Here is a 22,926-nt window from a genome sequence, read left to right on the forward strand (position 1 = left end):
AGCATTTCATCTTCACAAATATGAAGAGTTACTACTTTTCCCTCCAGTTATTGTAATAATTTTAATTAAATTTTAATAACTTTACAATATGGGCTGCTAACTGCACAAAACATAGGTGTCATTGTGATGACTTATTATTTTCACAATTCTTACAAACCAAAAAAATCTATATACTAATAGAAAAGATAATCAGCAGATTAATCCATAATGAAAATAATAAATTAGTTGCAGTCACAAATTAGTTAACATGAGCTCCACCTTGAACAACTACAACAGTAAAATCCTGATCCTACATTGATGCATTTGATAATTGTTTTAGTCATTTAATAAATCATGTAAAAATATTCCATGCATTTAACCTTCAAAAATGTGAAGATTTGCTGCTTTTCCTTCCAGGTAGTGTAATAATTTTAATTATGTTTATATACCTTCCCAATGCGGACTGTTAATTGTGCAAAACAAACATTGTGTAGGTGTCTTGTGAGGCTCTGGGTCATTGTGGTGAACATTTATCACTATTTTCACAATTTTTATGAACCAAAAAATCTATAAACTAATAGGGAAAATGATCATCAGATTAATGCATAATAAAAATAAAAATTAGTCGCAGTCACAAATTAGTTAAGGTGAGATTCACCTCAACCAACTATAACAGTAAAATCCTGCTTCTACACTGATGCATGAGAAGCCTTATAATAGTTTTAAGATATGTATATTTTTGGCATTGAGTACTTTTACTTGTAATACTTTAAGTACATTTTCCTGATTATGCTGACATACTTTTACTTATCATTTTCAATGCAGGACTTTAACTTGTAATAGAGTATTTTTACAGTGTGGTATTAGTACTTTTACAGCAGTTAAGGATCTGAATACTTCCTCTGCCGCTCTCCTCTAATGAAGTCCAGGTGTAGATGTGGAGAACAGATCTTCCACTCAGCTTGTGTAACCAGCGGCCCTCACAAGTAAATAGGATCAAAGAGCCCGAGACCATATGGAGATGTGATTATGTGGCACTGCTTATCTGACTGGCCTTGACCACCGCTGATATCCTCTCTGCCTGCTAATGCCTCACACCTGCTGATCACCTCACCTGACAAGCTCGTTCTCTTCTTCCCATCCTGTCCTTCACTCTCTCAGTTCCCTGACACTCTCTTGTTTCTGTGTTGCAGGAAGCACGTGCAGAACGGGATCACCAAGGAGAAGCATCTATAACAGGCTCTCCGTCGCCACCACCTGGCACTAGGCAACAAGTACAAGCAAGACAAGACGCCCTCCTTGGACGGCTCACGCTGAAAAAAACGTGGCTGGAGAAGGGAAGAGTGTCACAAGAAGTAAAAAAAAAAAAAAAAAAAAGGAAGGAAAATAGCGAGTTAGGCTGCAATGAGTTTTTACTCTTTTTATTTGTTTTAGAACATTTCATTTCATCGCTGTCGTTTCTGTTTTGTTTTTATTAGAGCACTGTGAATGTTATTTCAGGTGACTTTTTGTCTTATCGTTGCTAATTTTACATTTGATAGATTAATAGAAACAAAAATCAGTTTAAGTGAGAGGTGGACTGTGATTGTCACGTACAGTAGTACAGGGTGTCATAATCACCACCGTCAACCTGAACAGCAGACAAGGAACAGGTTCATATAGGCCTGTCATGGCTCTGTAGACATTTAGACCCACTGTAACCTTTAGCAAAAAGCAATATGCTAATTCCTTAGAGGTGATCAGTGATAGAATGAATTCCTCTTGTCCTTTAACCTCCGTCCATCCCCTCTGACTCCAGACGTGAAAAGGCTAAAAATCATGATTCAGACGGGAAACACTGCGTGGTTCTCTCAATATCATTTCCCATGGCTGCAGTGATGCAGCAGAGCCCGCCTGGCGTTGTGTGCTGCCGTTTCACCACATGTATTGATTTCCATATCATTGCACAAGTCAGCGATGGCGATCGCACAGCTCCGGCGTCCATCATTTTGAAGTGAAAAGCCACATCGGTGTGTGTAGGTATGTGCGTGTGTTTGGTGTTTCAGGATGGATGTAGCTGAATCTTTTAAACTCAAAACCATTCACAACATTTCACCTCTGAGTTTATTTCTCTCTTTGACATTTTATCTCTTGTACTGATGATCAACAGGCATTGGGAATATTTAATTGTTTGGAAAAAGCTTTTTTGTTTTTTTGTTTTCTCGTCTTTCCTACATGTATGTTGCGAAGCATCTGTTGCTGCACTGACATGAAGGCATACAAGCTGGTTGCTGGTTTAATGACAGCAAATAGCTAGAATTGATTGACTGGGTTTCATCCTCATCATTTGATTTGTTTAAACAATATGGATTTGACTTACATTTATAACCAGTTTGTGGGTGGTGGCGGCTATCAGGTTCACATGAAATTGGAACAATAGCCCAGAACTTGTGTAAAGATAAAAATCAGTATGATAAAAAAAACATTATGTATGCACATTATGGTATTCAGGAATGCATGACATCGAATGATTTTGGAAATATGCTATGAAATTGTCTTACAAACAACGAAGAAAAAAATCCTCTAGCTATGTAATCATAATGTCTTTATTAATGTCTAAGAATCATCTGAAAAGTGATCTTTCGTTGAAGCAGCGGTGACCACTCAACACACATCACACTGGCTGACAAACACATACAAACCAGTGTGTGATAAACCCTCATGTGGCGTCTAAATGTGGGTATTTTAAGATACACACAAGATGAATTTTGTCCCAGAAATCCCACATATGGGAAGCGTTTTGATGTCATCTGTAATTTGAACATGTTAAATTAAACCACAGGAAAGGGTTTCCCTGGGTACCCGCTGGTTTACTGTGTGTGTGTTAGTGGACACACAGCTGCCGCACCTGCAGAAAATAAGGGAATAAGGGATATTTCTATTCTTCCTACCTTCTCGATCAAATTCAAGCTCTTGTTTCGATGAACAGCATGCTTGTGCTGCTGGAGCGGGCCGCAGATGTTGTGCTGTTTTCTGTTTGTCTTCCACAACCCCCACATGAGCATGTGGGGAAAGGTTAAAACTAACTTTTAATTTTACGTTAAACTATCACTATTATTGCTGTAGTTCAGGTTATCATTGATGATTTTGTTGTTGTTTTTTTGGAATTGCTGCTGTTTTATTTTTCCTCTGAGAGCACTGTTGGTATTCCAGGTTTTGTTTTTTTTTTCTGCTACATACGAGTCGGTGATCGTCTGCTCAGATCAGATAATTTCCAGGGAGAGTTGGATTAAGTCTCAGATCTCTGCCCTTTTTTTATCTGTATGCTGGCTTACACTCATCTTACTGTAGTCATTATACACCTGTACTGTAAAGTGACATGCTTTATCAGACATGTCACTGTGTGTAATATATCAGACATTCAGAGTCCTGTGGCTGACTGGTTTTACTAGCATGGTGTTCTGGCAGGAAGTGACCTCTCAGGTCTTAACTGCTCAACTGTGAGACTATATGATCCATAGTTTGCTGATATGTTTTTGACACGATGGCAAGTGACAGGAGTGAAGTTTGCAGTAAACCCACAAAGACCTGTGATCTGGATCTGGTCGTCCGGTATGGTACTGTGTGCGAACGGTGCACCTTCAATCTCTCCCCCACTGCGTCATACTACAAACCGTCCTGTGATGTGACGTATGAACAAGTAACTACTACTAGGGGTGGGCGATATGACAGAATATTAATTTGCTGTACTGTTTACACCGTGATGTCAATGCTGTAAATCAATGAACTGTTAATGGAAATATTGGATTTTTTAATCTATTTTATGTCTTTTCAGGCATTTAATTTGATACAATAGTTCAAAGTTAATTAAATCATCATGTGTGTTTGTATGATATGAAATAACTTCAGATTCTACCCATGTCGCCCACCCCTGACCTCTACCCAGATGTGATGAACTATCAAAAATTGAAGGAAAAACAAACATTTTTAAAATGTCAATTAATTTGTCTTTTATTGTGGATTTGGCTGATTATTATTTAAACATCCGACATGCCGGACATGTGTTGCATGTGTGGCTCAGTTCAGTCAGACAACTTTTAATGCACAGCGCTGATGTTTAATGACCTTGAGATCAGGGAGTGAGGATGAAATGATGAAGCTGTGTTTGTAAAGCATCAAAAGGGTCGTCACTTCCTGTTTGCATACACTTAAATCAGAGGGTTAGGAAGTGGCGATAAAAAGATGAAGCAGTGTTTGCGGTAAGGCAGCCCTATCTGTGCTGCTGCTTCACTGGTCAGTTTGTAAAGGCTGCTTTGGATTTGTGTTGTAGTGATGTGATAGCATGTCTAGGCTCGAACCGTATCACTGGTTTTCAAACATTACGATCTATACAAAGAAATTTAGGGAGTGATGATAAAAGAAGCAGTTGAGCAAGAACACTGCAGAAGCAGTATTGTAACAACTACTTGGCGTCTAGTCTCTGACCTCATAGCTCCCTGTATGTATACATTAAGATCAGGGACTGACAATAAAAGGAGCAGTGTTTATAATCTGAGCTAAGACATTTCACAGGCTGCAGTGGATTTGTGTTGCAGTGAGTACAGTACCGTAAAACTTCCAATTAGTAGCCCAAGCTATTATTTGCTTAAATCACTTAACTCAACAGGCCTATATTTGGGACAGAAGGAATAAAGGAATATAAATAGCTTACAGGGTAATCAAGGAATGGACACATACTCAGAGGAAGGGACTTGTATTTGTCGTCATATCCCTAAATTTAAATAAATTATGGTCTCTGGCAATCACGGTTTTAGTAAAATGAAATGAACCGAGCTAACGATGTGTAGCATCTCCATATTGACAAAAGTTTAAACATTTCTATTTCTATGCATGATCTAAACAGCTAAGTGTTACCTTAGCAATTTGGTTTTATATGCCAGAAGAGCTTCTGTAACAATGAACAGCTTAGCAACCAGACCAGGCCTCTAATTGAGACAGGCTTTTATTTGTCAAAATGTGTAGCCACACCAGGCTAGTAAAAGAGACTGGGCGTTTAATTAGGCTTTTAAATGAAGTCTTATGGTATAATATAATAATTGATGTCTAGTCTTTGACCTCATCACTCCCTGTTTCCATACATTACAATCAGTACAAAGAAATTTAAGGAGTGATGATAAAAAACGATTGATAAATTGAGCAAGAAAAATTAGAAAGGCTGCAGTAGATCTGTATTGCAACGATTAGGAGTATGATGTAATAACTGGCATCTATTCTCTGACCTCATCGCTCCCTGTTTGCATTAAGATCAGGGAGTGACGATGGAGTGAGCAGTGTTTACAGGCTGAGCAGTGACAGATGTTTTGCACTGAATATGTGGAGTTGTCTGCCTGAACTGGCTCGCACGCTTCGCCTCCATTATGACACAAAGTCACGATTGTGCCAAAATGTCCACCCAAATTGCGAGGCGAGTGTTTGTGGGAGCTGGCGACAAGCGACGAGGAGAGCTAGTAGAGAATGAAGGGCTGAGAAAGCCCTGCAGGTATTTCTTATAAATTGCACTGTAATTTATTAGTATTATTTTTATTGTTCATTCGTAGATCAAAATTAGAAAAGGGAAGGGAGAATTTGGGGATTTTTATGACTTTCTGGAAAGAATCAGTACCTAAACCTCTTGTTAATTTAACGCTACATGTTTTTCTGGACCATTGATACACTGTAATTGATACAAATTGCCCCCCCCCCCCCCCCCCCCTTTTTTTTTTTTTTGTCCGAGCTCAATTTGACCACTTTCTAAATCTAACCACTTGATAAAGACACATACTTGCTCTTTTGTAATGCAATTTTAATACCATTCAGCCAATGTTATCATTTTTTCCCATAAAATAAAGACATGTCAGTAAACAAGAGTCGTGCTCCTCGTGGTTTCTTTTTCATTAATTAATTTATTTTTTTCTGAATCACAACTGATATCATTTTCATTGCAAAGATCAAGTGTTGTGGATGAGGTGAAACAGAGTTCAGACCAGAGGAGAGTTCATTTCAGTGCACAAATGAAACCTTCAATAAATTAAAAAAAAAATCATATGTACCACACAGTATTTCCCTCATGTCCGTAGATCATAAAAATCCTGTCATTGTTACCATGGCGACAGGGGGCAGGTGGGTCACAGGTCATGCAGTAACACATGGAAGATACAAAAAGGCAAATAAACACCATTCACCCACAACAAGGCAGAGAAAAGGTCAAGGAAACACTGCGATGTTACTTCTACACACACCAGCATCTCATGAAACTAAATTCCAGGTGTGTTTAAGATATCCATCCCCATTTTATCCAACACCCTCTGTGTTACAGCCCACTTTAAGACTTCCAGTGTACAAACACCGCAGTGCTGGCTTGACCAAAATCTCAACACGGCTTTAAAAATCTCTGATTAAGTGGAATCACATTATTGCTACAGTCAGCAAAAGGTCAAAGACATGTTTCCTACTGATAAAAAAGGAGTAAAGGGGGAGTTTTATCTCATCATGTGTGGCCGTTGCACTCCAACACACCGAACACGCATGTCCTCTGATTAGACAAACATGTTTGTTGCATGTGACATTATTCAACAGGACTGAACATCCCCAGCAAAACTTTATCAGGAATAAAGCAAACAAAAAAAGACTTTGAGCAGTAAAAATAAGACACATCAAATCACACAGTGACAGCAAACAGAAAAAGGTGGCACAAAAAGTGAGGAGAGAATTTCACAGGGGATCTGCTTTAAATTTTTGTAACATCATATATTAACGGGGAGATTAATACATACTTTAATTATTTAGCAAGGATTTTTTTCATTCAACTGAATATTTCTTTTAATAAATTCACTACCAAGGCGATGGAATCAGGATCATCTAAACACTACTTCACATTTTATTCAGGCAACTCATCTTAACTGTAAATGATATTTGTCATATGAGTCATTTTCACTGAGCGTTTAAAGGATAAGTTCAGATTTTGTTTTTAGTCTGCCTCAATACAATACTCACTCGCTCATATATTAAATAATATGATGATGTTAATCGATGTTGAATTTAGTGGCATCTATTGGCAGAAATGTAATTACAATATAAGAGTGTGTTTTCTTTCACCAACATGAAAGAAAAACCCTGAAACTAAGAATCATTGTGTTGTCGTTACCTTAGAATGAGCCCTTCATATCTACATAAGCAGCAGGTCCAAGGAGCTGCCATGTTTTTACAGCAACCCCGACAAACGGACATGGGCAAACTGAACACTAGCTCCTGATAGGGCCAGTCACGTTTTTGCATTACCTGAAGGCAACCATAAGGACAGCGGAGGGTATTCAGTCAGTTGCAATCTGCAAACTCACCACTAGGTGCCACTAAATCCTACACACTGGTCCTCTAAATTGTTTATCAAGCACAAATGCAAAACATTTGCCGTCTTTTTTCAATGTGATTTGTTGCCTTTTATGATCCATATTGTTGTAAATTTAAATTTCTGGCTTTTTCTTCAGTTACTCTGACAGAAAACGCAATTTGAATACATCATCTTGGACTCTGATGATCTGCAATTTCACCATTTCCTGACATTTTATAGACTAAGCGCTCAATTCGTTAATTAAAAAAAAATAATCGACTGATCAGTTGATAATGAAATTAATGTTTAGCTGCAGCCCTGAAGAGATGGAAGACATAGCCAACAGTCCTCTCTGTGCAAAAATGCGTTCTGAAGTTCATCTGAAGCCAAAATGAGGCCAAATGGGTATCCTCTAATGTTAGTCTTTAAGGTATGACACAAAAAAGACTTTAATATGTTCTTCAGCTGAACATTAAAAGGTGTTTTTGCACAGAATCAGCACTGTGGATTTAGGGAGGGGGTCTTGATGCCAGCGTGGAGTTAAAAAACAAACAAACAAACAAAAAACAATTACAGAAACAGGAACTCTTTAAATGTCTGTATAAAGATGTGAGTATTGTATTTAAGCAGATTGAAATAAATGTGAACCTCTCCTTTAACATGTTGGGTAAACACATCTCTCGACAAAGGAAATTCTGGGCTAAACTCTGTGGTCAGTTTCTCCCTGTAGCTGCCTGAGACAACACGACGTCAGTTTGGCAGAACGATCATTCATACAGTATACTGAGAGGACGAGTAATGAGGCGTGATCGGGAGGACAGCAACATCAGGAACTCCCAATCTCATCGAGATCTCACAGGCGTCGACGTAATGCTTTACATCCCTCACAGGAGTCAAATAACGGAATATTTCCAACACAAGGGATCATTTTAAATGAATGAAAAGACATCTGTGTTCATGAAGACAGGGAGAGTGAGAAATGATTCCTGATTATTCTGGTCCGAGAGACCAAATGGATTAAGTTGGCAGCAGGACAGGATCTGACATCATAGTTTGTGGAGCGGGATGAAAGAAATGAAAGTGATTCTGCTGGTTTAGAAACCATCATGAGAACAGCAGCTTGGCCCAGCTTCTGCGTTCTTACTGGTTAGAGTTTATTGATCTGAGGAGAAGGGTGGGATCTGGAGAAAACAAAACAAAAGAAACAAACAGAAAAAGGTTGTCGTGCACCTTAATGGGCCTTCGCCTTGGGTTGGGTGATTCTACGGACAACACTGTACAGGACTCCAAAGTTCTGTAAAAAAAAAACAAAAAAAAACAAAACAAAGGAACACAAGCTGGGTTGATTTCATGCATCGAGAAAGAAGACAAACAAAACATCTCGACACTGAAAGCCTTTTTCAAACGTGGAATACTAACAATGTTGGTATCATCTACCTAAAAGTAAATATTTCTGGGCTTTCTCAGCGAGGAAAATATCACTTCAGCTCTGAGCAAACACGACAGCCACAATGCCTGCTTGACATTTGTCATCTGGTGAGCAAGAACAAGCATTGAGTAGGAAAGTGTCAATATGAAGAAAGGAGAGGTTTTTAGTTCCCTCACAGGCTGCATCAGTGATTGATTTTGAAACTCAGTGTCTCTGAGGCCTTTATTAATCACCACTGTGAGCTCAGCTTGGCTCCTCTTCTTTCTGCTGAAACCCCTTATGAATGTCCTCTATTGAGTTCAACACCTAATTTAATTCCCATCCATCCACATGCTCTATGTTTTGCAGGATATCATTCATCCAGGTCCACTGCATGACCGAAAGCTGTAAACTTAGGAGGGAGATGCTAACGTGATGATCAGTGGTTTTCAATTGAAAGACATCAGGAGAAACTCCTCAACAGCCTCAAATTGGCTGCCTCTTGGTGTTCTGTGGTTGATTTAATAGATTTCCTTTCTGCATTAGAGATGATAAATGCATCACAGCGCTCTAAACAAGGCAGCGGATATCTCTCTGTGCTGCTGCAGCCTTTACATTAATGTGACGGCACAGAGTTCAGACTAGTGCCATGTTAACAGTGATACAGAAACATTCGTAGACCTCGTAGGTAGGGTTGGGTACCGTTCATAATTGAACCGATACGGTACTGGTACCGGTACCGGTATCTGGAATTCGGTACCGGTACCACACGGTACCTTATTTCGGTACCTTTTAACCCTATGGGCCCTAGGCGTTTTTGGGGTATTTTTACTGCCTTTACTTCTAAGCTCATATCACAGTCATTATAAAGGCTACATACACATGCTATATCTTGTTTTTTTTAGGACAATCTGGGCTATCCAGATTTGCCATCATTTTATGTTCTTCTATGTGCCTGTATTTTATATTAATTTTTATATCAATGAAAAAAACAAATCTGTGTGCCTAAATTCTTACATTTTTACATGTATCTCAGCATAGCAAGTTGGAAAAAGACATATTCTACCATATATGAAGAGGGGAGACTCTCTGGAATCTGGCAATATAAGAACCATGATGCTGGGACATTCTGTCACTTTACAGTTGTCCAAAACATGTGGTTTGTGCCAGGTGCCATGTCCCCCTCAATGTATATGGTGACTACGGCCCTGTCAGCATTCATAATTAGGCTGCAGTTGTCTGGGTGCGCAAAGGTGAAGTGGCTGGTCTTGTCATACAAAGTTTGATGGAGTGTCAGCTGGACAATATGGAGATATTTGCATCTTGAAAGCTGGACTACAAATGTGGATAGACAGGGAGAAACACACACAAGCCTAAGACGTGGTAAGATACGATATTCCTCACTATATGAAGTGACTGATAACAAGATCTGTATAATGGATTATAAAGAAATCCGTCAAGTTTTTATTTTGTAGACAATTGATCTGTATTTAGAGCGTGATGGGATGACAGCACAATGATGCGTGTGGTCCTGCGCTTTCATGTGATATGTGTGGCATTTCTGTGCGAGCCTGCGTTCGCGAGTAATCCATCCAAGAGTAACGTGTGTGCAAAGCTGTATGAAAGCTCTGTTATACATCATTTTATTGTAATTTTTCCACTGTGAAAACATTGGAGTTCCGACAAGCGCTTGGTCTTGTCGGAAAGCTACAATTCTGCTGTTTCCGCTGATATGCGGTCGCGGAGAAAATCCACAGAGAAGAACGGGTGTGAATTTGGACGCACTATGCGTCAGGTACCGAAATTTGGCACCGTTTCATTTTAAGTGAATCAGTACTCGGTAGTACCGACGTGAATCGGTACCAAGTACAAAAAGTACCGAGTTTCGGTACCCAACCCTACTCGTAGGATTAGTATCCTGCCTTTTTCTGTAAAAACGACAAATTTAAAGAAATAATAAAATAAAATAACTGACAAACATGTTAAATTTAAGACTTTTTAAGACATTTTCATACCACTTTAAATTAAATATAAGACCAAACTTGCAATGGAAATACACACAAGTGAAAATATCCTCTTTCTAAGTACAGACATTCATGTCAGTTCAAAATAAACAATTAAAACGACCCTGACGACACTCTGTGCTTGCGGCTCTGCATGTGTGATTCCATGTTACCACGTCTGAATCACCTTCAACATACTTAAGTAATCATGGTGATTCTTTTAAGCTATTTGTCCTTTTACTTGCATTTTTCCATAGCTTGCAAGGTCCTGGTTTAACAATGCAGACTCATTACGTGTTTTAAGTACGCTGAACAATTACAGTATATCGATGGTGTGACTGAAAAAATATTTAAGACCCCTTCAATATGAATTTAAGACAATCGAGTAATTTTTAAAGCCTTTTATGAGTAAATATTTATTTAAGACATTTCAAGACTTTGGAAGGACCAGCGACCAGCCTGGAACAACTAAACAATGAGCTGAAATATTTCTATATCTAACCCCCCACTGACACTGATTTTGTAAAATACATGTTATAGCTCCTTCAAATATGTAAAAATGAGAATACATTTATGTAATGTGGTGCATGTCCTAAAGGAGCTACTGCATGAACAGTGACTTACCTGGATAGCGAGATACATCATCCCTAAGTAGGCTGCAATGCAGACAGCCAGCAGCAAGTCAAAAATAGCAGGCTTCACTCTGAGAGGAAGAAGAGTGAGTAAGATACAGAGATTATTAAAAGAGAAACAGTAAGAATTTATCTTTGACATAATGATGTTATGGCTGGTTTTAAAGTTTGGATTTGGTCCATAGTAGTAAAAGATAAAAGTGTGAAATACAGGGAATTGAGGACTGATTGTAAAGTCATGAGGCTATTTCATCTGCTTTCAGACAGCTATAAGCTGGAGAGCTTTTACAAAGCTACAGTAAATCAGAATGAACTGCACTGAAGCATCTCAGAGGAGGAAGAGGAGCTCATTAAGGCGTACCTGTAAGCATTCATAGTCTGTTTCAGCTGGTCGTAGAATACAAACTCTGGATCCCTGAGGATGAAAAGATTAAAAGCTGTCACTATGACAACAAGACAACAAAACACCCAAATTGTACAACACACATTAGATCTGTCCTTGTTGGAAATATACAACCAGTCTGACAACCACTTAGCCTCTGGGGGCAACAGCCAGTATTTAGGGGGGTTCCAGTGTAGCCAGCAGATATAAGGATAATGGATACCCAGGCTAAGACTTCCTTTTCCACACCCTGGTCATTGGTCACAGTTGGATTAGCAACTTGTGAAACTATGCACATCGAGTCATGACACACTATTAACAGATATCTGCTGATAAAAAGCTAAATCGTCACCAGACAAGAGCCTGTGGGTTCCAAGATTGCATTCTGGCCACTGCATTACACCGCTTTTCTCCCTCTTGCACATATTTTGCTCTGCCACGAGTCAACCATTTTGAACTTTTGGTGGTTTTCACCTGGCCTGGCTGCTCAATAAATGGGCATCAGGGAAACAGAAAAAGACAAGATGGGGGAGCTGATAATGTCTGTGTCCGACTACCGGGAGTTATGGCGCTAAAAACTAAAGAGGACAACCAGAACAAAAGCCGGACCTGTCATAACATTCCCACCAAACTTCAGATGACTGGAAAATTGTCCGAATATGTAGAAATCTTTGGTAATTTCTACAATTTCAGTTCAGGCACCTGCCTGTCATCGCAGCCGTGGACTATAGCGGTCACTTTTAAAAACACTTTGCTTTTTAGGGAGTCGCTCTTAGAGGTAGGCAGTTGTCAGGGCGGTTACTACACGACACTGTGAAAACAGCTTTGCAGTATTGGCAGTTCAATCTCATGGAACAAGGAACAAACAGCAACAAGCACATTAAAGTTTCATACAGTGCTGTCTGATTTAATAAATGGGAACAGAAGCTCTGCATTTAAATGGGCAGCTGAGAGTCTTGTGGAATATGAATATTTTCACCATCTAAACTTTTTAACGACATGCTTAGTCCAATAGTAACGACTGTGCATCTTTTCTGTGCGCCTCCACCCTTATCTTTACCTTTTGTCAGCTTTGACGTAGTGTCTCTTGACGTCCTTGAGGTAGTGTCCCAGGTGATATTCCAGAGTGGACACCACGCTGCTGTCTTTGTCCACCAGCTGAGCGGCTCGGGGCTGCGCTGTGAGCCAATCCACCACCGCTGATAGCTGCTCGTCCTGCACCTGCTGACATGACAACTGTGTTACAACAGAGGCGCAGGTAATCCTGATTAAAAAGATAACAGTCTAGCCAACCCCAGACCACTCTTTAGATATAAAGATTAGATGAGGTCACTTCCTTTTTCCTCTCACTCCACTCCACAGAACTGAACATGATTAACAGATTATTTTCTGAAATCCTCTGAAGTCAGCGGTGAGTTATGTCCGTTATATTAGTTATTACTGGTATTGTTTTAAGGCTATGGATTTTAGCCCTGTATGTATTTCGATTTAATCTTTTTGTGTGTGAATAACTGATTATATTATTTGTTATTGTTGTGTAGCCTCAACTAAATGTCTTCAACTTGAACTATAATTTTGCTATTTCTAAATGAGACTCATGAGAATTTGTAATGTTGTGCAACAAACAACTTTTATTATTACTGTTAATTATTTATTGTGACCTTTAATAGGTCAGGTTTTTGTGTTGTCCTGTCAGGTGTTGCGCAGACCACATGGATACATTCAAAACAGCATGAAACACACACAAAATTACCACCAGAGTGTGTGATGGACAGGGCAGGATATAGTAAAACCTCTTATTAAGAATAATAATTACAAAAAGCATTACCGTTTTTTTTTTTTTTTGAGTAATATGTAAGATTTACTTTCAGATTTGAGTTACTTAAAATTGCAATTTTGCAATATAAAACTCAACACAAATTCTGTCCTGATAAAGACACACACACACGCGCACACACACACACACACACACACACACACACACACACACACACACACACACACAAAGAGACAATTGTTGCTGCTACTGTTTCTTTACAGATCTGTTACCACTGTGCCCTGGCAGCTTGGTGACTTACCATCTGTTCGGTGAAGATCTGCAGGTCCCCAGGAGCCCCCTGTGCAGCAGAGTACACAAACAACAAAGTTGTCACATTGCAGGCAGAAAGCAGATGCAGTATCTGGAGTCAAAACATTTTCTCCATCTGTGTGTTTACCTTTTCGGTGAGGTTGTAGATGACCCTGGCCAGCGCCTCTGCTACCAGCTTGGTGTTCCTGCTGAGTTTCTTTACATCTACATGAGGCCTGTAAGACACAGACACAAATGTGCAGACAGTTAGAGACGGGGAAAAGCTCCGAAGCACGAGGAGAGAAACCCTCTGCAGCAAGCAAGAGAGGAGGAACCACTTATAGAGCATCCATTTCCACACAGGTGGGCTGACAAGAGGAAAGTCTGAGACAAGAGGACTGAGCAAATGCCAAAACTACTAATAGGTCAAGTGTGAAATTGTAACACAGAACAGATAAATGGTTTACGAACAGAGAGTCGGGTAGATGGATGGCTGTGGGAGCAGTGGATTAAGAAATGAAAAAGAGAGGAAGTGAAAGGACAAAAGGCGTTACTGCCACACTCCGATAGTCATGAGTGATGTAAAATAGGCACTGGCGGCGCCCTCACAACACCAGTCTATCCATGGAGGGTGAAAGGGGACTTGACAGAGGACGTGTGTCTACACAAACACCTATGGCATGAATAGAAATTACTGGCAGCTAGAATGGAAGCTCTTTTCTTTCGCTGATTGAGAGACTTGCAGTAATGAACCCACCCAGCAGGGGGCTCTCCCGCTCCGTGGCGAGAGGAGGGGGACACTGACCGCACGTCCATGATGCTGGAGCGCTGAGCCAGGCGGTGGGAGGGCAGGTGGGACAATGTAAAGGCCGGCAGCCGGCGGATCCCAAAGCGCTCATGCTCCCAGGCCAGCATGTCGTCTGCCAGGTTGATTTTCTTGTGGACCATGGAGAACTTGACCTCTGGGTACTGGCTCGCAACCACCTGAGAGGACATGAGAGGGAGAAAATTATAGCTTATAATATAATGTATGATCTAACTAATTTTTAGCACTCTGTAAGTTGATTTAGGGTGAAGCAGCACATGTGCTCTGGTTCACAACTTACATGATGTGGCTTAAAAAAGAAGTATAACTGCTATTGTGTTAAAAACATTTGCATTTCTATAATAAGTTTTAGATTATTAATCAGATCTATACATCTGCTACTAAATAAGAGGGCATTTTAACATGTTTTGTCTAAGGCTGCAGTGAGAGATTTAGCATATTTAAGTGACACAGTGACAAGTAAATGAAAAATCAAGCCGAGAGGCATCAAGCCTTGAGGTTCTTACCGTCTCCAGCTCCTTTAGCAGAGAATACTGAGGAGTTCCCTCTTTAGGAGGTTTGGACACATGGAGGTGTATAGAGTCTCCGTTCCCCAGCGTGTCCAGACACAACACAAAGGCTACGTTGTCCTGTAGCAGACTGGAGTCTGTAAAAGAAAGGGAGGGACAGGTTTGAACAACAAGCAGGTGTTTTATATGCTACAAGATGAATCAAGCAAAATAAGCAGTCAATGCCATGGCTGAGCACTTCCGCCTTGGACCTGCAGTGTACCAATGACAGCCAGGGTTTCATACGTCACAATCCTATGGAGCCAATCACATCAAGTTGCGGGTCAGGGCTTTCTGTATCATTAGCATAACGCTACAGTGAAATGAAGGGTATCAGAGGAGAAGTCAGGTCATCGTATCAGTATTTTGCAAGGTAAGTTTAACGTTCCCTTTTACTTCAAGTGGTCAGATCTGGTAATCGGGAAGCGAGTTTGCCTTTCCTAAGGTAGTGTAAGCATGACTTGCCGTACCCTCCCTCTGATTAGCTAGTAATTGTTGCCTTTGTCAGTAAGATTGGTTTGGTTTTGGCAAGAGGAGTGAGACTGGTTAGGGAAAGGGTAAGAATGTCATGGTAAGCCAATCAGAGGCAGAGTGGGCAGGTGGTGCCTTCGCTATCCTAGGAAATGGAAATTTGCAATTGGGAACAGGGTTTATCTAACACTAGCAACATATCATTAGCTGTTTGATAACCTAGTCTTGCTGAAGGTTCATATGATCAATTTCTGTTACATTTCTAAAGTTGAAGAGAGTGATGAGCAGAGTCACACGGTGAGCAGGTAGATTCAGGCTGCTGCCGAACAGCTGAGGGATAATTTGCATATTTATAGATCTCCGCATACTTAATGTGACAAAACTGTAGAGTTACATTGGAGCCACTTCAAGGCATAAACAAAGGGCCATAAGCAAAGGGCCGTGGGTTGGAGTTAAATCCATGGCCACTGTGGCACGGACACAGCCTTTGTACAGTGGGCGCCATGTGGATAAATTTCTACTTCTACTGATTCATAGCCCCAAAGCTGTATATCGCACCAAATCCAGCTGCATGAACTTTTATAGTCCCTTCTTTAAGTATAGTACGAACTGAACAGTACCTGTATGGTCCAGATTGTCCTCCAGCCAACGTTTGGTGCCCTGGTAATTAAATTTTCCTCCACCAGATACGAAGAACAGCAGGTTGTACCTGAACACACAGCATGATTCACAAATTAGTCAAGGAACATGGGAACATGATGAGTCAGGGAACATGATGTTGTAGGCAAAAGCACACTGAGATAACTTTGTATGAAATGTGCTATGTAAATAAAATTTGATTTGATTTGATGATGGAGGAGGATGTGTGATGATGTAATGAGAGACTAGAGTTGACATGAGGGAGTATCAGAGTCTGTGAGACATAAACCACAAGGTACGTCTTAAATGACGGACAAATCAAGTGAGTAGTGCTGACTTTGAACCTAAACAGAGCGTGTTACAGTAAAGTCGATTACTCCTTTACTGCACTCTTTGTAAGAGGAAGGTCCTTACACTCAGCTATTGTTAAGTACATTTAGACATAAGAATGAACCTATATGATGTTACTGACTGCTTTAAGTGTTTAACACGGTCCAATGTGATTCTTATTGCCTGCGGAGTGCACAGATAATGTTCAATATCGTTCTCAAAAAGCATTTAGGGCAGGATACTAACCACAACAACTGTGTGACACATAATAGACTTTACCTCATGTTGAGATGAACCACCTAGGCAAGCGATCGATGCTACTTCTACCACTTCATTGTGTATACAGTGCATGAAGTGTGCAGCATAGAGCTTCACTGAACATGTAAAATAATCAGACATTGTGCTTTTGGTGGTTATGAATTGTTTAACTGCTGTTTGAGGCTAATGAGACACAAAATGATCTAAATGTGAGTCACCATCATTACTCACCCAGCGTGTGTCCTCTTGTAGGTGTAAAGTTTCGAGAAAAGACGAGCCAGCTCTAGTAACATAGACACCCCGCTGCCGTTTGAGTCTGCTCCATACGACAGCCACTGGACACAACAACACACAAACACACACAGTCAGATTATTTTCCTGGCCTACTCTCTTTTTACTGAGAAGTTGTGTTGCATGATTGTGTTCTCTCCTGAGCTACTATTGTATCAAGTTATAAAGAGACACAGTGTCTGACTAATCAACTTAGAGACTAAATGTAACCAAATCCTACAGGTATCTGCAGACAAACCATTCCTTCAGCTGCTGAATTAAAGAGTCTGGGCTTAATCGTAAGAGAAAGTAAGCAGTGAACATACTGGGGCAACACCAAAGGAGTCGTAGTGAGCGACCACGACAATAGTGGGCAGGTCCTCTCCTCCAACTCCAGCCAGACGGCCCTGGGAAATAAAAACAGAGCCATTTGGTAAGTGAAACAAAACAAAAGCGAACGAATGAAGACTCAGCTGAACCAATGGCACTGTGCGCATTAGACTGTCAGGCTGGCAGCATGACAGCGCAGAGTTGCAGTGGGTTAGTCACAGTCGACCTCCTGTCCGCAGACCTCTGAGCCTCCTAATCCCCTGCAGTGTGTCTAAACCACTTTCTTCTGGTTTTAACACAAAGCTCAGATTAGAAAGTCCTGAACTAACACTTCAGCCCTGCTCTGTTTTGCACCCATTCTGACTCAAACTGTTTGATCCAAAAAGTATCTTCAAACAATGATCAAAGCCACCCAAATCCCCTCATGAACTCTTAAGAGAAGGGTTAGAAATACTGTGACAATCAGTTCTTGTAACGTCTGAGTGAAAACAGCTGAAGAAAGACATTCACACGCTCTCACACTGAGCATTAATAATTGGCTTGTTAAGGGTGAAGGACTCTTTTAACCTTGAAGGCAAAATAGAGAAAAAGATCAGCACCAAGCAAGTTTAAGTCCCATCAGGCTAGATCATGTGTGTAAATATAAATAAGCACTACAAAATATAGTCTCAAATCAACTAAAAAACCATTGTGCACTTCTTTTTAAATCCATTTTGATTTAAAATGTGCAGGCTTTCCATCCACACAACCATCATTGTTCTGGGATTTATGGCCACCCACATGTGTAGAAAACACTCACTGGGCACTAAGTCAGCAGGCAGAGCACAATATACTACTCTGGTCTAATAACACAAGGTTGACCCACAGCTTCAGGTGGCGGAGGCCTCTCTTATTCCACCTCACAAGTGGATCCCCATAATTTGGAGACAGGGCTCATTTGTGAAACACCTGTCTTAGGCAAGCTGCTAAAAATTCTTCATCAATAACGTTTTGCGTAAATAGTACATTACCTGGGGTAAGAGGCCACAAAACAAGCCCAAATTGACATGATTTAGGAACAAGTAGGGACTTTGCCCCAGTGTGCGCCTTACTGCATTACCATTAAATCTGAGTCTTTCAGGATTCACTGATTTCATCTACTAAAACTCTGCCTTTTATATAACAAAATACAGAAATGTAATTTAGTACTGAAGCCTTACCAAACTGAGAACAAAGTGTGCCTTTAAAATATTCTGCAAATGACTCTCACCTCTCAAACATTTAAATCGTGCACACATTCAAATCAGTTTTTTGTTTATCTGAGCTTCAGGCCTGTTGACTGTGGGAGGAAACTGGATCAAGCAGCCACAGGGAAAACTACGCCAACTAAAACTCGCACAGAGAAGACCAAGACACAGAGGTAAATCCAGGGCATTCTTGCTGTGAGTCAACAGTCCTAACCACAGAGCCATCGCTCTGCCTGATGTTACTGTAACACTATCCTGCGGCCCTCTGTCTGGTGCCTCTGAGGTTTATTTCTGCGTACAGAAAACTTCTAGTACTTTCTGTTTCCATTTCAGTTCGGCTCTTACAAAATGCATTGTGCCGTTATATTTTTATTATTTACCCCGAGTTTAAAATACTGAAAATCTGACTGCTTGGAAAGCCCTCTAATCTTACGAGTGACTAGATGTTGTTACATGATTCAAATGATAAACACTTTATAACTGTCTGTGTGTTGCAATGAGCCGATTCAGGTACAGCTGCCTTCAGATAATGGTTACATTTCTCACCTCTAGACTGGTGATGGCCCAGTCGCTGATAGCTTTACTCTGAGCTCCACTGGTGACCATCTGGAAGCCGTTGGCTGTGGCTGTGTGCAGCAGCACTACAAAAATCAATAGAAAACATAACATTAGAATTGACTGACTTGCAGAGTGCCCATCCACATCACCATCTTTCTTATCTGTTAAAGATAGGATGACTTTCTCATCATATATGTGCATAAAATTCTGTGTATATTGCAGACAGGTGGAGAAATTGGGCCCAAAAACAGGTCCAGTTTAGATGAAACGACTCTCTACCTTCAGCTGCTGATAAGGAGCCCTGTGAGGAGGAGGAGGTCAGGGTTTGGGTGTATATGGACAGCAGCTCATCGTCCTCCATGGCAAAGTAGACAGGAACGATGGTCTCTGTGGCCAACATCTCTGGCTCCAGCTCCATGAACTGCTACACGGGATAAACAGAGGGAATAACTGAAACACATAGCTCCGTCTGTTGGCGTAAAATTCTGATGGATTGGACCTGAAGGGAGGGGAATCTGATTAGCTCCTTCAACCCTGCAAATGCAGTATTGCTCACATTTGGAGAGGAATGTAATTAATGAGAGAGAGCCACAGTGGTGAACAGGAGAGAAACAAATGATTACAAATGAGCTTTTTGTCTCTACGATAACTCACCAAAATGGAATTTAGTTACATAACCAAATGAGTAACTCATCAAATGCCTACAACTTCTGCTCTCCAGAGAGACTAATCTAATGATCCCACTCATGGAATTAGTCACAGTGTGCTTTAACATCACAACCAATATCTGTGAAGGGTTAGAAACGCTGCAAATTCAAGGTTTTCTCAAAGTTTTAAACCCCTTTTTTTTGCTTTGAAGTCACACCAAGCTTGGAAATGTTGAGTGGAAAATCTTCAAAAACTGTAATCAGCAGGATGGTTGTGTTAAATCAATTATGCATTGGGACACTACATGCTTTTTAGTTCTTTCCACTGTTGTGATGCCCTTGAGCAAGGCACTAGCCAAAACAGATTCAGCCCAAAACAGATAAGATTGACTGTGTGATTAGGGAGCAGGGCACTTCTTGCTATCTTCAGTTAAGCTTAAGGGATGCAACTCATGACTTGTACCAGGCACAACAAAAATGTGTACTGTGACGGCCCGTTTTTTGTCATGGCTTGTGAGCAGGGTCATGACAATATGGCTTTAATTGCTCTCCTTCTTGTGCTGTGTATCTGTAGATCACATTCATTTCAATGCTACAGCACTTGCCTCCTTTGTACTTTTTTCTTTTTTGCTATTCACTTGTCACAAGTTGCCATCGCTACTAAATGCATCACTTAAAGATCTCTTTTGAAGGTAGAGTAGTGCTAAATATTTAATTCACAAAGCAAAGCTCTGCACTGTGACATCACAGCATTTTACTTGAACACACAATCACAGTAAAAAAACAGGAGACGTCAAGGGGTACAGAACAGAACACAGCACAATACTTTGATTTGTGTCACTGAAGTGTGTTATTACCTGTACTATGTCCTGGGGCATAGCAGACATGTTCTTGGGCAGGATGATGACCACAGCTCCTGCTGACTGGCGCAGGGCTTTCTGGTACTCTTCGTAAGAAAAGTCTACGAGTCGCATGATGACACAGCGACGACTTAGTACCTCTGCCTCCACAGTACGAGCCTCCGTATTCAGGATGGCATTCCTGGTACCTGAGGGTAGAAGACAGTGACACACTTATCATCAATCATGATACGTTAATCCTGTCTTCATGTCAACAGGCAAGCACAGGAATGACTTCTCCTGCCTTAAGACATGTGGTGATCGAGTTTTTGCAGCAGTAGCTGCTAAATGTTGGAATGCTCTGCCTGCGCCCTTACAATCTGCTGACTCTGGGGGTTCTTTTAAAAGCCAGCTAAAGATGCACCTGTTAAGACAGATGTTTGGGTAACTTGAATGCACCAGATCTGTATTTGATCCATTTTATGTATCGTTATTGTGTATTATGAATTCTTCTTTTAGTGTGTGTGCGTGCCCAAATCATTGTGCACTTTAACTATGTGGCTCACGTAGTCACTTTGTCTTTCTTGTTGTATATTAACTCTGTGATCCATGTCTGAGAAAAGCACTACATAAATAAATTTGACTTACTTATGTACTTAGTATTAGAGCACAGGAGCTGTTGAATAGAGACTGAAACAAATGCCACTGTATTGACAAACTGATGCTGAGGCTGAAACAGAGTGAATTACACCTTACTTGACACAGACCATAACAAAAAGGCTGAGTTTTGTTGATCTCTTTGTGAAGTCTAGTAGCTTGTACTAGTCTTCATCTTGGATGTGTCACAGAAAATGTGTTTATGTGTCAAAATGCAACCACTTCCCCTTGATTCACTTTCTGAATTGTGAAAGAGATGAGTGGTACTCTACAATTTCTCCTTGTCAACATGTTTCATAATCTGTGCTAGTCTTAGTTCACTATAGTCTTACTCACAAAGATATACAGTGTTTGGAAACAGCCCACTAATCAGTGTACACACTGTTCTGTGGAGAGGTGAACACACTCTGCCAGCGTTTTGACTGTCCTGTTTGATTTAGTGTGACAGGTCTTTCCGCACTGCTATTTCTATAATGGTATATTAATATTGGTAAGCATGAAAGCGATATAATTAACTGAGGGAATACGCTTTTAAGAGTGACGCCCACATACAATTTTACGGAATAATAATCCTGTTTTGCGTCTAGGAAATGAGCTAGCTTGGTATTGCCTTCTAGCAAAGCTAAGCTACATTAGCAGCTAGCTAGCTAGCGCCCCCCTACATGCTGTCATTGAAACGTTACTTCAGGCAACTGAACGTTAGCTGGAGGCGACAACGAGGCTAACTTGGGTTAGCTGTTGGGGACCAGCGTAGTAATGCTTACACTTATTCCAGCGTGATAAAATAGAGAAACAGCTGACTTACCGTAGGGCTGTCCCTGCAGGTCGTACTGCTGCATGCGGTACACCGTGAACTCATGTGCCGCCTCGGCCGGGAGCGGTGACACCAGGATCAACACCGCGGGGATAAACACAATGAAGGTGAGGGGAAACGAGGATTTAAACATGTTATCGAACACTTCACTAGCCTCCTCGAACATCGTGGCGATTGTATTGAGCGCACAGCTAAGAATAAGATGGTATTTTTCAGCTGTCACCGCTCTCAGCAACTGACAGCCGGGGACCCAGATTAGCCAGGCAGCTAACCAAGCGGAGCTACAACTGATAGGTAATTCTGATCAGGCAAATACTCGGACGACCAAATACTCTAAAGAGAGACCACAACAAATACAACATTAGCGCCAGATTGTGAAAATATTTCAATACAATTAAATGTTTATTGAATAGTACGCGTTTGTTTATAATGTTTGTCTGATAATTACTAATTTCAATCTGAGTTGAACCTACGGTCCTTCAGGCATCTTGTAGGGCAGCTATATTTAAAGGGACCGTGTATTATTATTGACACTAGATGGCGCTGTACACCATAGAAACTAGCCACGGTGGAGGCCATGTAATATCCTTGACTGGGATTTACAATGTTGATCAGACCTTAGTGAAAAGATTTAGCTGCATTTATAATTGTAATTCCGATCATGTCAATCTGACTGCACCAAATGTGCACCAAATA

The 22,926-nt window shown here is 40.6% G+C and overlaps 2 protein-coding genes across 6 annotated transcripts in view; one reads left to right on the forward strand and one right to left on the reverse strand.

Moving 5' to 3' along the window:
* cers1 (ceramide synthase 1) overlaps positions 1-3,924 on the forward strand; it is a 45,626-nt gene extending 41,702 nt beyond the window's left edge. The window contains exon 7 of the mRNA XM_033621629.2: positions 1,173-3,924. Coding sequence (XP_033477520.1) covers positions 1,173-1,215 — 43 coding nt within the window. The 3' untranslated portion in view covers positions 1,216-3,924. The remainder of the gene's footprint in view (positions 1-1,172) is intronic.
* Positions 3,173-22,517, reverse strand: ncln (nicalin). Of its 5 annotated transcripts, none has more exons than XM_033621626.2 (15): positions 22,222-22,517; positions 20,778-20,968; positions 19,553-19,694; positions 19,262-19,356; positions 17,486-17,566; positions 17,121-17,224; positions 16,283-16,371; positions 15,150-15,289; positions 14,575-14,801; positions 13,966-14,053; positions 13,828-13,866; positions 12,810-12,973; positions 11,729-11,782; positions 11,360-11,438; positions 3,173-8,618 (listed from the first exon to the last, which is right to left on the reverse strand). In XM_033621626.2, the coding sequence occupies exons 1-15, from the start codon at positions 22,394-22,396 to the stop codon at positions 8,556-8,558; spliced, it is 1,731 nt and encodes a 576-aa protein (XP_033477517.1). In that variant the 5' UTR covers positions 22,397-22,517; the 3' UTR covers positions 3,173-8,555. The 5 variants fall into 5 exon arrangements, with proteins under 5 accessions (XP_033477517.1, XP_033477519.1, XP_033477516.1 ...); XM_033621628.2 differs by having other exon boundaries at positions 12,810-12,970; positions 14,623-14,801; positions 19,553-19,697; XM_033621625.2 differs by having other exon boundaries at positions 12,810-12,970; positions 19,553-19,697.
* Between the last annotated feature and the right edge of the window lie 409 nt (positions 22,518-22,926).

The sequence above is a fragment of the Epinephelus lanceolatus genome, chromosome 6, assembly GCF_041903045.1.
Source record: "Epinephelus lanceolatus isolate andai-2023 chromosome 6, ASM4190304v1, whole genome shotgun sequence".
NCBI classification, from domain to species: domain Eukaryota; kingdom Metazoa; phylum Chordata; class Actinopteri; order Perciformes; family Serranidae; genus Epinephelus; species Epinephelus lanceolatus.

Bases quoted from the DNA above. Each gene is read 5' to 3' on its own strand.
- ncln (XM_033621623.2), bottom strand. From the start codon at position 22,396: ATGTTCGAGGAGGCTAGTGAAGTGTTCGATAACATGTTTAAATCCTCG. The intron at 19,698-20,777 runs GTAATAACACAC...TATCCCGTGTAG, and splicing joins TGCCCCAGGACATAGTACAG to CAGTTCATGGAGCTGGAGCC. The intron at 13,867-13,965 runs GTAAACACACAG...TCTGCTGCACAG, and splicing joins TCTACAACCTCACCGAAAAG to GGGGCTCCTGGGGACCTGCA.